The sequence below is a fragment of the Sitophilus oryzae genome, unplaced genomic scaffold (assembly GCF_002938485.1).
Source record: "Sitophilus oryzae breed Bouriz unplaced genomic scaffold, Soryzae_2.0 scaffold_573_pilon_pilon, whole genome shotgun sequence".
NCBI lineage: Eukaryota > Metazoa > Arthropoda > Insecta > Coleoptera > Curculionidae > Sitophilus > Sitophilus oryzae.
The window spans coordinates 32,743-46,753 of record NW_022147166.1 but is presented as its reverse complement, the minus strand read 5'-3'; the positions used below and the strand labels follow the sequence as shown (position 1 = coordinate 46,753).

Below are 14,011 nucleotides of genomic sequence, written 5' to 3'. Positions count from 1 at the left end.
ATTCTGAGGAAGTTGTATAAAAATATAATTATAGCAATAAATTTGGATCCTATTTTTTGTCGGTTTAACTTATTTTTAACACGTTTCAAACGTATTTTCTCAGTCAGTTTTATAATATCGGGCTCTTCTTCCCGCATTTTTAAATCGGAATTACTTGATTCGTCGCGAATATTTAGTGCTCTAGACCCTGCCATTCTTTTAAACTTTGAAACCATTTGTGTCATTTTGCATTAACTACCTTAAAGTTAATTTATTTATCATAAAAATGTAGTTCATAATTGATAAAACATTAATTATGGCAGGTTACCAAATTATGTTACAATTATCGATTATGGTACAGATTTTTTTTGGGAAAATTTTGTTCCAAAATTATGTTACAATTCGATAATTATCTCTCAAAAAAAATCTTTATGGGTATTTCGCCTTTTTTTATCTTTATGGGTATTTTTATTTAAGTAAAGATTTTTTTTGGAGAGATGAATCCGCCACATAGGTATAGACATTTTTTTCGATAATTATGTTACATCTGGCAACACTGGTGCATTATTTCCGGCAAGTTTCGCGCGTCTCTCCCTCTGGCAGTATATAAGGCGCGCGGAGGCGGGCTGGCTCATTGTAAAAGCAAATTTTGTCGAGGTAACACGTATGCTTGATGATGATGCGCTGCAATTGAATTTAATTGAAAGATTTAGTTTCGATTTCAGTAGCAATATATTTAAAAATAGTTAAGTTTAGATTTAAATTGAAATACTCTGATTTTGTTCTTATTCTTAGATTATTTAAAAATAATTCGGTTTGATTCTAAACAGGTAATTAGAAAAAGTTTATGTTTAGTTTTAATTGAAATAGTTTGAATTGTTCTCACCATTAGTAAGATTTGGTTTATGTTTTAGTTTGGATTTCAGATTTTTTGTTTTTTTTTTAAATAGAATGGTTGTTGAATTGTTGAATATCGGTGAAACTATGGTATCTCACAAAGTAGTTCCTATGGTGGGGGACGGAGCGTGTTTGTTTCGGTGCATCTCTTATTTACTCTACGATACGCAGGTGATGGCTGGGGAAATACGAGAAGAAATAGTTAACCATGTGGTCGCCAATTGGGAAGAGTTCGCTATTATGTCCCACGACAACAACGGGGATGTACTACTACTACATACTCGAGCGCGGCTAAGTACTACGAGGCGATGTCTCGCCCTTTAACCTATGGCGGCTTATGCGAGCTAGAAGCAGCAGGCTAACTCATTGGTTTTCGAAGTGTATCGTAATGGTGAGTTGTACGCAAGGTTCGGCAATTCCGATAATCCTGTAAAACGACTACGTTTCTCAAATGACCTTTCAATCGGTCAATTTGATGTATACGTAGATAATGCCGCTGGATCAATATTATGCGAGTCTATGTCCACTTCTTCACCTTGCCCTCTCGTCGCCGACAGCATAACTATCAGAAGTCAAGATACTACTTTCTCATCCCCGCCACCAGGATCAGGTTGTGATTCATCTCAATATCAATCAACACCTCTTAGCGTTTCCACCCAAAGCTCTAAAAAACGTCGTTCTAGATGTACCAATGTTATTCGGAAGAAACAACTCCAAAACGCCTCTAAAAAGTATTTGCATAAGTTTCCATCAGTTCACCGCGCTGCTGTGTCTAAATACCAAAAAAATAACCCTAATTTGAAAGTACAAGCTCATCCAGAGCTACATAGAGAAGCCGTAGCTCGATACCAGCAAGCCCACCCTGAAGTGCATCGGGCGGCACAGTCTCGATACGAGCAAAATAATCCTGAAATCAGAGTTAAAAGGCAACGACGTTCTTGGAAAATTAAAGCGTTCTCCGGCATGATATACGAAATAGATACCGACTATGAAAACGACAGTACCGTGGCCTTGGGTTCTATGTCTAACAAGTGCCGGTGGTGCAATGCTCTCAAGTGGAAGGAGGAGACACCCGGCATGTGTTGCAGCTCTGGTAAGGTGCAGCTCCTGCCTTATGAACAACTACCCGAGCCTCTATACAGTCTGATAATGGATCTACATCCAGATCACGAGCATTTTATGAATGGAATTCGTAAATATAATAATGCCTTTCAGATGACTTCATTCGGTGCCAAAGAGATTATACGGGATGGTTTTATGTATACTTTTAAAGTTCAGGGCCAAGTATACCACCTGGTTGGGAGTTTGTTGCCAGCACCTCAAAAAGAACCACAATTCTTACAAATATATTTTGTTGGTGAAGATGACAGAGAAGTGCAGTTGAGGTGTGGTAACCATCCCTATGTGAAACCTGGCTTAGTCAGAGAATTACAAGGAATGCTACACAATAATAATGCCTATGTAAGAGACTTCAAGACGGCCCTGGCAAAGGTACCCGCAACGTCTGAGCCTTTCAAGGTGGTCATTAATGCCGTGAGGAGGCCACCAAATAGCCACGGGGGTCGATTCAATGCTCCTACGTCAAATGAGGTGGCTTTAGTAATTCTTGACGAGCAATTTGAGAAACGGGACATTATCCTTGAGAGCCACGACAAATCATTACATCGCATTAGTGAGATCCATCGTTCGTACGACGCCTTGCAGTATCCACTTTTGTTCTGCCGTGGCGAGGATGGATACTCCATTTCGGTACCTCAGCGTGATCCCTTGACTAATCAAATATTTAGAAAAACAGTATCCGCTGCGAGTTTTTATGCTTACCGTATAATGATTAGACAAGGAGAACATAATCACTTGATGTATTTTCGTTCTCTTTTTAGTCAATTTTTAGCTGATATGTACGCCAAAATAGAGACAGAAAGGTTAAACTACATCAGGAACAACCAAGCGCAGCTGAGGACTGATAGTTACATACATCTGCGAGATGCCATAGGGAGGCAGGATGCTGATGGTGATCAGTTGGGACAAAGAGTGGTGCTACCGTCATCTTTTGTTGGTGGTGGGCGTTACATGTATGAGCGTACTCAAGACGCCATGGTGTACGTGCGTCAATATGGCCGTCCGGACCTTTTTATCACGTTTACGTGTAATCCCCGATGGAAAGCAATCACTGATACGCTTTTCCCAGGCCAAAAATCACATGACCGCCATGACATTATAGCCAGAGTATTCCACCTTAAAGTAAAAAAGATGATGGCCCTTTTAACCAAAGGTGATTTATTTGGACCAGTGCGTTGCTTCATATACTCAATCGAGTGGCAGAAACGAGGTCTTCCTCATATTCACATCCTATTGTGGCTAGAGCAGCGTATCATGCCGGACAAAATTGACGATGTTATTAGAGCTGAAATACCTGATTCTGAGGAAGACCCTCTCCTCTACAATGTTGTGAAGAGCAACATGTTACACGGCCCTTGCGGTAGTTTAAACCACAAATCGCCCTGCATGAAAGATGGTAGCTGCAGTAAAAAATATCCTCGACCACTCCTAAAAGATACGCAAACGGGCGACGACGGATATCCGCAATACAGAAGAAGGTCTCCAGCTGACGGCGGCTACACGATAAAAAAAATGGAAACGAGTTAGACAACCGTTGGGTGGTACCGTACAATCCTGTTTTATTACGTACTTTCAATGCTCATATTAATGTGGAGTTGTGCAGTTCAGTTAAGTCTATCAAATATATATGTAAGTACGTGAACAAGGGTAGTGATCAAGCGACCATTACTATTGAGAATGAGAAGGATGAAGTGAAAATGTACGAAAGTGGCCGATACATAAGCAGTTCCGAGGCAGTTTGGAGAATCTTAACCTTTCCCATTCATGAAAGGTTTCCCCCCGTCACACAACTCGCAGTTCACCTCGAAAACGGTCAGCGTGTATACTTCACCTCCACTAACCTACGAGACACTCATCACAACACTCCACCTCAAACAACGCTTCTAGCATTTTTTGAAATCTGCAAAACAGATAATTTCGCCAAGACACTACTTTACCATGAAGTTCCTTCTTATTATGTGTACAACAACAAAACATTTTCAAGAAGGAAACTAGGGAAAGTAGTGGAGGGCTGGCCTGGAGTGAAAAAAGAAAAAGTTCTGGGCAGGGTCTATACCATTCATCCTAACAACACGGAATGTTATCATCTGCGCCTGTTGCTCCATGTGGTTAGAGGACCGACGTGTTTTGAAGACTTGAAGACTGTAAACGGAGTCCTCCATCCGACATTCCAATCTGCATGCAAAGCTCTTGGATTGCACGAGGACGACAGTCATTGGGACACTACATTAGAGGAAGCTGCATTATGCGATTCTCCTTTGAAGCTTCGAGAGCTTTTTACAGTCATGTTGATTTTTTGTCAACTTTCTGATCCTTTAAGCCTTTGGGAGAAATTCAAAGACAGTTTCTCGGAGGATATTAAAAGGCAACTCGAAAGAGATTTGTTAGATAGTGCGCAACGGCTCATGGACGAAGTATACAACAGATGCTTAATATTGATCGAGGATGCAGTGTTAGCGCAAGCAGGCCAAGATATAGGACAGTACGGATTGCCTCGACCAAAAAGATCGGGAGCAAGTTTCGGTAATCGAGAATATCTGAGGGAGACTAATTATGACCTAGGTGCTCTGAGAGAAGTGGTGTTATCTAATGAAGAGACGATGACGAATGAACAAAATTACATATACCAGCAGATTCTTGGTAATATCGACAAAAAAAAGGGAATAATGTTTTTCTTAGATGCTCCCGGTGGCACTGGAAAAACATTCCTTATCAATTTACTGTTAGCAAAAGTTAGGAGTAATCGTGGAATTGCTCTGGCCGTCGCATCGTCAGGAATCGCAGCCACACTTTTGCAGGGAGGCAAGACAGCTCATGCTGCCTTTAAGCTCCCATTAAACCTCACTAATATCGAAACTCCACTCTGCAACATCTCCAAACAGAGTAATACGGCTCATGTGCTGCGCGATTGCAAACTCATAGTTTGGGACGAAAGCACGATGGCGCATAAAAGGGGTTTCGAAGCGCTAAACATAACTCTTAAAGATATCAGAGGGAACGACGACATGATGGGTGGAGTCACCGTGTTGTTAGCTGGAGACTTCCGTCAGACTCTGCCGGTAGTGCCGAAAGGAACTCGAGCTAACGAAGTTAAGGCTTGCATTAAGGCCTCTAATCTTTGGCCTTTTGTCAAAAAACTCCACCTTACGAAAAACATGCGAGTGTACTTGAAGGGCGACGTTTGCACTGGACAATTTGCCGATCTCCTTCTTAAAATAGGTAACGGAGAATATCCGGAAACCGAGGGCAAAATAACCATTACCTCAGATCTTGCCGTAGTTGTATCAACTATTGACGACCTAATAACTCGAATATATCCAGATATACATAACTTAAACAGCAAATCCACGGACTGGCTATGCGAACGTACAATTCTCACAACTAAAAATGATCAGTCTTCCGCCATTAACGATATTTTATTAAGGTCCTTCGAAGGGCCAGAACACGAGTACAGATCCGTGGACACTGTTGTACATACGGATGATGCTGTTCACTATCCTGTGGAGTTCCTGAATTCTTTAAACCCACCTGGTCTACCGCCTCACACACTTACCATCAAAGTAGGAGCACCGGTAATGCTGCTAAGAAATCTCAATCCACCTAAATTGTGCAATGGGACCAGGTTGCGCGTGAAAGCCTTACACAAAAACGTGATAGAGGCCATTATATTTACCGGCTGTGCTCGAGGTGAATCAGTGTTTATTCCTCGAATACCTCTGATACCAACGGACTACCCGTTCGAGTTCAAGAGATTGCAGATCCCTCTTAAGACCTGTTTTGCTATGACAATTAATAAAGCTCAGGATCAGTCACTGAAAACAGCGGGAATAGACTTAAGAGGGAATTGCTTCTCTCACGGTCAGTTCTACGTGGCCTGCTCGAGAGTGAGCTCACCAAGCAACCTGGTCGTGTTAGCACCTGAAGGCAGAACCTGTAATGTAGTTTATAAGGAGGTACTTTAATGATTATGTAAGAATTATATATTATTTTTACTAATTTTTACTTTTAGTGTTTTACTAATTCTAATCTAATATTACTAATTCCGCGTGGATTGCTCAATATACGCGGACGAAGTCGCGGGCAAAAGCTAGTAAGAATATAAACATAATACCATTATACAGGGTGCTACAAATTCGAGGTATGAGCATTGGTAACTCGGTAACCGTAATAGATACGAACATGGTTAAATTGGGGGAAAGTTGCCGCCTTTGGGATGTTCACCAAGATGCCATCAAAAAAGTTTTAAAATTATCAAGGATTGCTGAGTTTTTTGGAAAAAGCTTTTTAAATTAGCTGATAATTTGTGAGATACAGAGGCCAACTTAATTTTTTTAAATACGGACCTGCATTTTTTATTTCAGGTTTTGAAAGAACTCGGTCTCCTGAGTACAATGATATGCCACACTTAATATTTTCTTTGTTTTGGAAATTTGGACACAATTTATTTATACTAATTTCAAGTCCGGCTCTGTTTTTTTTTAATATTTAATATATTCATCGTTCCAATATTGATAAGCTTTCAAACTTAACAGTGATGTGGGTTGAATACGGAAAATCAAATGCAATAAAATAATAAAAAATAATATAAATAACATGTAATATAAACAATCAAATTATTTCCCCGGAAGATGGATTGGAAATGGTAGAGCAGTATAATGGCAAGCGAGATTCCTGGACCGTCTGATGACGTCAAGTAACTCGACAGGTCCAAATTTTACAAAAAAGTGAAATCAACACATCTCGGCAGTTGCAATAAAGAGTACAAAATGAATTCGAAAGTATAAGAAGTTCTATTCAAAAGCTATAAATAAAATTGAACGAAAAATAAATTTGTGCAATAGGGAGGGTGGAAACCCTTTCGAACATGTAGACTATGTAAAGCTTTAGAAACTAATTTGTAGAAGTTAATTTATTCATAATAACTACGATAAATATTATGCAAATTATTAGATCGTACACTGAGAATTTCAAATTCACAATAAGAAAAATTAAAAATAATATCTTTAAATTGCTGATCTGGATATTATTTATTTGAATCTTTCAATTGGCTCAATTTTCCCTATTCAATTATAATTAAACAATTTAAAAAACAGAGTCGGACTTGAAATTTTTTTAAATAATAATTAAATAGTTTTGTTGCTGTTCCCGGTACCCAAAACAAAAAAAGTATAAAGTGTGGCATATCATTGTACTCAGGAGACTGACTTCTTCCAAAATCTGAAATAAAAAATGCAGGTCCGTATTTAAAAAAATTAAGTTGGCCTCTGTATCTCACAAATTATCAGCTAATTTCAAAATCTAAAAATACTATCAGATAGTCCTAATAAAGTGGCTATGAGAATGTGCCATTAGTTTTTTGATTTTCTAAAAAGTAACGACAGGAAAAAATAAAATTAGTTTCCAAAAATCCGTTTTTCCCAGGAAACTCAGCAATCCTTGAAATTTTTAAAACTTTTTTGATGGCATCTTGGTGAACAGTCAGTATCTATTACGGTTTCCGAGATACCAATGCTCGTACCTCGAATTTGTAGCACCCTGTATACAAGGCGGTCCGATTGTATTCCGAAAACTCGGCAGCATATTCTGCAGATAAAAATAGTTAAAAAACTTCGTATAAATGTATGTCCAATTCTTAGTTTTGGAGATACAGGGTGTAGAAATTTCATTTTTATTTCGATTTTTTTCCAATAATTTCTGAAGTAGCGTCAATATTTAGATGAAAATTGGTGTCTGGAGTTTTTTGACATGAGAAATTTGATTTTGATGTCTATATGACTCCTACTGGTAGAGGGCGCCACCTACATGTGTTTTAAGAGTAATAACTTTTGTCCGTACCTGGATAAAACTACCGAAGAAAAAATATATATCTCTGTGATTTTTTTAAGTAAAATATATCTTTGTAAAAATCGCTACGAACAACCGTTCTCAAGATATTTAGAATGGAAATAGTCAATACATGCCATTATTGACGAAAAATAAACACGTTGAGTAGATATAGTAATTTCACTGAAATAAGAAATTTGGGAAATTTTATTTTTTATATTAATCATATTTTTCTGCAAAAATGATGATAACAAGTTTTTGTTGAACTTTTGGTACAAAAACATTTCAAATGTATGATCTCAGTCTAATAACTATTTAGGTTAACATGTTTAATTTATGTCATTGATGACAGGTATTAATAATTTCGATTTCAAATATCTCAAAAACCATTACCCGTAGCGATTTTTACCAAGAGACCTTTTTTACGTAAAAAGCGTCGTAAATGTATATTTTTTTACTCAATAGTTTTATACAAGCACGGACGAAAAGTTATTACCCTTCAAACCAGTTAAAAAATATGTAGGTGGCGTCCTCTACTAATAGGAGTCATATTGACATCAAAATCAAATTTCTCATGTCAAAAAACTCCCAGACACCAATTTTAATCCAAATATTGACGTTACTGCAGAAATTATTTGGAAAAAATAGAAATAAAAATGAAACTTTTACACCCTGTATCTCCGAAACTAAGCATTTTTGGACATAGAGCTATACGAATATTTTTACTTATTTTTATCTGCAGAATATTCTGCCGAAGTATCCGGAATATAGTTCGGACCACCCTGTATCAGATACCTAACTAATAATATTCTTTAATTTCAGAAAAATATCCCCTAGATACTCTTAAAATCGCTATTTCCCTTTATAGCCTTCAGTATAAAAAAATTATTAATCTACTGGGTCAGCTGCTTCTCAGGAGGTAGAGTTTTAAAGAGTAACCCTGGGGATTTCCGAAACTCGGGATTGTTCGAAACTCTTTTGTGGATGTCCATAAAGTATTTCTTTAATACCCTAAAAGGATGACTGCCCTGCTAAACTTTAATGGCTGCACGGCAGAGTCATTTAGGGAAAACGGTCGATAATGTAATTTTTATTGACTGTAATAGCAAACTATTTGTAATATATTCTAGTCGTTGGCATGTTCATGTTTATGCATAGCTTAAAATGATTCAAAAATAATATTATTACAGAATATATAACGCAATATATCTAAATCTAGTTATATCGCTTCTTAAATATTTTTAAAACCAAAAACGTAAATTCTATCCAGAATGGTTAAATATTATATTATATATAATTGTTAAATGCATATAATATACAACACACCCATGAAGTGTTTACAATAAGCACGTGTTTATGTAAAAAAAAATCATGAATATAACTATTAGTATTACATATATTATGGTTGAAGAGTCACAGAATCGAAATTCTAATAAAAAAATGAAAAAAGAAATATATCTAACTTGGGTGGGTGATTCTGCAGATAAAAATAAAACAAAAAGTTCCTATGAACATATGCCCTAAAATGTTTCCCGAAGACAGCCCTCGAGAGGTTAAATAAAAATAATATATTTTGTTTATTTTTATGAACATTGGTAACCCATTTTTCCTGAAATTTGACATAGACGTATGGCTTAATTTTTTAATATTGCACTAAAGGCAGAATTACATTTTCATTTTTTTTTCATCGAGGATAGAACGGCACTTGGCGATTTTGAAGGTAGTAGAGAGACATGATATGGCACACTTCTTCTTCTTCTTCTTCTTCTTCTTCTTCGTCGTCGTCTTCTTCTTCTTCTTCTTCTTCTTCTTCTTCTTCTTCTTGTTCTTCTTCTTCTTCTTCTTCTTCTTCTTCTTTTTCTTTCCGAAGAAGTTCTAGCTTTAATTCTCATTTGTTAAAATTACTATTTATAAAGATAAAAGAAGTACCACCAGTAGTACTCTCTAACCTAATGAAAAATATCCTTTCAGGGCTGTTACGGGTTTTTACACTATCGCCATTCGCTTTGGTATTAAAATGTGTGTAAGAGTACCAAATTTGAAGAAAACAGTTTAGCAATATTTTTAAAAATAAACAAGATATTTTTTTTTTGTTCAGAAAGCATTTTAGGTCATATGTTCATAGGAACCTTTTGGTTTATTTTAATCAGTAGAATTAGATGCATTTTTTTGATACCCTGTATATATATTTTATAAATTTTATTGCTAATACAAAACTAGTCAATCAGAATTTCCTATTTTGGAGAAAAGGAAACACTAATCATATTACGCTGGATAATAAACGGCAGAAATCACGAGCGTTTTTTTTTCATTTCGATTTTTGACGTCTTATAAACTTTTACACAAATAGGAATTTTATAGGCCCTTAAAGATCATTGGTAAAACTCGGTTAGTTGTTATCGTCCATAATAAGAATATTTAGTTCAAGAAAAGATAATATTTTCTTTAAAAGCTTGTTTATTTTAGAGTAGCAGAATTTTATAAAACTTAACCTGTTTAAATTCTAATTGTTGATAAAGTCAACCTGTAAATAATATCTGCACCTGGAGATTTTAAAAATTTTCTAATAAAAACAGTACTTCGACCCCAAAAACAAATAAAAATTTATGTGTGCACTATGTGCGCATATTTGAAGTGAAACTTCTTACTAACAGCAATTAAATTGAAGGATTTGAGCGACATGTTTGAAAAAGTGTAGTTCGAAATGCTGAAAAAGTAATAAATTAAAAATTAATAAATAATTAATTTAAAAATTTGTAATACAATGACCGTCTGTCCGTCTGAGGACTCCATTTGTGTACTTCTATCTACGTGCTGAGTTTGGTTCCGATTGTCCCATAATTAAGAAAAATCCTGATGATTTCGTCCATTTAGAGCCAGCGGTTCGAAACGTCGGGGGCGTCAATCTGTAGCCCGTTTTGAATGAAAGACATTTTTTCCTCAATCCATAGTACCACCCTGTTGAATATATAAACGAAACGTCGTAACAAACTTTGCCGGTGGGACTGTATGCACTGTCGCTCACATAACCTACCCACCAAATCTGGTGGCGATGAGACGTCATCAACTTTAAATGTTTCTTACGTTAACACTAATTGTCACAATGACATGTGTCGTGCACGGTCAAATTGGCATTGGTCCAATCTATCGACATACCAAATTTCATTTAAATATGACGATTTTTTGATTTGATTCATTGATGATGGGGTTTCATAGTGCACGAAACGTCGTCAAAATATTATGAGAAGATAGGGCGAAGAGCCCTATCTTCTCATAATAATTGCACTGCAAAAACAAGTAATAATTTGGACGAAAATGGGTTAATAGACTTACCTGTCAATAGACTTGCCTGTCAATAGACTTGCCTGTCAATAGACTTGCCATCAAAATGTCAAAAGTTGAAATATGCTATTTCATTCTATTCAGATTGTCATTTTCTATCGAATAAAAATTATTAATTTATAAATCTAAAATTGTAGTCATTTCCGGTGAAACACGAAGTGACAGAAAACAATTGAATACGTCAATCAATCCTAATTTATGTCATATATTAATATATACCAAATCTCGATTTTTTATCTGAAAAAAATAAAAAAGTTATAGGGGTGGGCCACTTTTGAGACGCACCCGGTATATTCTTAATGACTTGGCACACAATTTTAAGTGTATGTACTGGTTCAACGCTGAACTTCATGTGCAAAATAAAACACCAATTCACACCAACACACTTTACGTTTACCCTGGACGCGCGTTTTGTTAACCATGATTTGATTTATAAGATAGTTATATTTTCTAAGCAATACATAATTTTGTGACTAATGGTAAAAAAAACTAAAAACGTCCCCTAAAATACTAAATAATATATAATAATATAATATAAAATAATACGGTTTTGGAACATTCCGTATAGCACAAACGGAAATTGGTGCAAACTTCGAAAAACTCACTTTACATGCAAATAAAGGGCTTAAAACCATTTCCAGCTTTCTGCCAACTTTTTAACCGGAAACCCGTAGTTGCCTGGCCTAAATATGTAGTTATATTTATCCATTTTAAATATTTTTTAATTTTTTTTAAAAGCCACTGAGAAACTGATTTCCGTTCTGATTCTTATTCAATTAGCAAAATTAAACGTTTAAAGTATCTAGTTATTGTATAATTATGGACATACTTAAGGTTTGCACTTAAACAAAATTCCCGAGTTTTTTTATTCTAGGAGCTTCAGATGCCTGTTGCACTATTGCCGAACCCTGTATACATAATCAGTGTTTGAAATGTTGTCATTGTTATACAGAAATTGGAATGTTTATGATATTATGCAAATAATCTTATAGATTGATTCTGCGACTGATAACCTACAAGGGCCTATAAGGGAGAAATTTTGTTGTCAAAATTAAATATTCATAACTTCCAAAGTGTTGAAATTTATTTAGACGATCGAAAATAAATTTAGATCTTAATGTTCTTTATGTATGTTCCACAAAATTTTAAAGAAGAGTTTTGATCTTCAACGTTGAGATCCATGATTGCAATAATTTTGAATCAGACATTAGATATCATACATTATACATTTCATTAATGATGCTTTTTTTAATATATTTTTTGATGATTAAAATTTTTGAATAATAAATGTTCTCTATATTTTATCGTACATTATATTATTTTTGTACATACATAGAGTCTAGAGTGAATATAAATTACAAATACGTATTATTTTCCATATAAAAGAGAATTATTAATATTATATCTAGAAAATCGGTTTTCCATTCTTCCAGCAATAAAAGTTGAAATTATGTACCAAAAATTCCATAACCATTAAAGGTACTTTACCACATACATTATTAAATACAGGTAGGTATCACATACTCCATTTAATTATGTGTAAATAATTAAAAATATTATATTTCACAAGGTACCTAATATGAAATATTTCGGAAATGAATATTCCTGTTGAATATTTCGACAATTGGAAATAGGCAAATTTTGAAATCAATCAAAAAAGCTTTTTATTTTACAACTATGTACTTATTAAATTGATTTATTATTTTTGTACTTTTACAGTGTTTCGTGGGTAAATAGTGTTTAACGATTTCAAAAATTAACTATTATTTTAAGTTAAAATAAGAAGGAAACTTAATTTTAGTAATTAAATATCGTCGGCTTCACTTAAAAATTGCGTAAGTACAAAAATTTCATTTTTTTGTTTCTGCCGCTAATATAAGTATAAAATACTTTCTAAATACCAGGTGCGTCTCAAAAGTGGCTCACCCCTATAACTTTTATATTTTTTCAGATAAAATAACGAGATTTGGCATATTAGTATATGACATAAATTGGGATTGATTGACGCATTCAATTGTTTTCGTCCACTTCCGGTTTCACTGGAAATGGCTACAACTTTTGTAAAACTTGGAAAATAAGTTGGTTATAATAATGGTTTTATAATTCGGAAACTCTCTATTTATTTATCTAGCAATGCTAGAACACCCTATTAATTTGAAAGTCGATTAGATAAAAAAGTATGATTCATTGGCAAGCGATGTAAATATTTGTGATCAGGTGAAAATGTGATGTAAGAGGAGGCTTAGCTTGCCGGCGCGCGGCAGGTCAGTCAGTGGTAGACGGGACGGCCTGCTGTTAAGTAGTGTTGTGTTGTGTTTTGCCACAGAGCTGACATTTGGAGGTTGCGAGTCTTTGGACTAAGGTTGAGAGTCCTTTTCACTATTAAGGGTACGAGTATTTTGACTATTAAGGATACGAGTCTTATTGACTATTGGGATGCGAATCTTATTGACTATTAAGGATGCGAGTCTTTGTAACTATCAAGGATGCGAGTCTTTACGACTATTAAGGATGCGAGTCTTTTGACTAAAGTTACGAGTCTTTTGACTATTAGGGATGCGAGTCGGTTTAGCGGCAGATTTGCGTCCGGGGAAAGTCCCTATACTTATTTCAGGTGACACCAGCTAGTTGTTGAAGATTAACCAGTAGATCCGAATAATATTTGAATTAGATGGAAGATATGGAATGGGATATATTGAATAGAATACCAGTGGCTAGGGGGCGGAGTACCCCCGGGTGAGTTTTACTATTTAACTATCAATTTTATCCAGATCAGTAACTGTTTGTTTTGTTATTTTCATTTACAATGAGAGCCTGCTTGCCAATTACCAACTAAATGGATATTTGAGGT

The 14,011-nt window shown here is 35.4% G+C and overlaps 2 protein-coding genes across 2 annotated transcripts; both read left to right on the top strand.

The window, feature by feature from the left end:
• Positions 1 to 1,395: 1,395 nt before the first annotated feature.
• On the top strand, positions 1,396 to 3,522 carry LOC115887381. The gene has a single exon (XM_030906795.1). It carries the CDS (start codon positions 1,396 to 1,398, stop codon positions 3,520 to 3,522), a length of 2,127 nt encoding a protein of 708 aa, XP_030762655.1.
• Positions 3,523 to 3,692: 170 nt separating this feature from the next.
• LOC115887392 (ATP-dependent DNA helicase RRM3-like) lies at positions 3,693 to 5,957 on the top strand. Its single transcript, XM_030906805.1, has one exon. The coding sequence runs from the start codon at positions 3,693 to 3,695 to the stop codon at positions 5,955 to 5,957; it is 2,265 nt and encodes a 754-aa protein (XP_030762665.1).
• Positions 5,958 to 14,011: the final 8,054 nt, after the last annotated feature.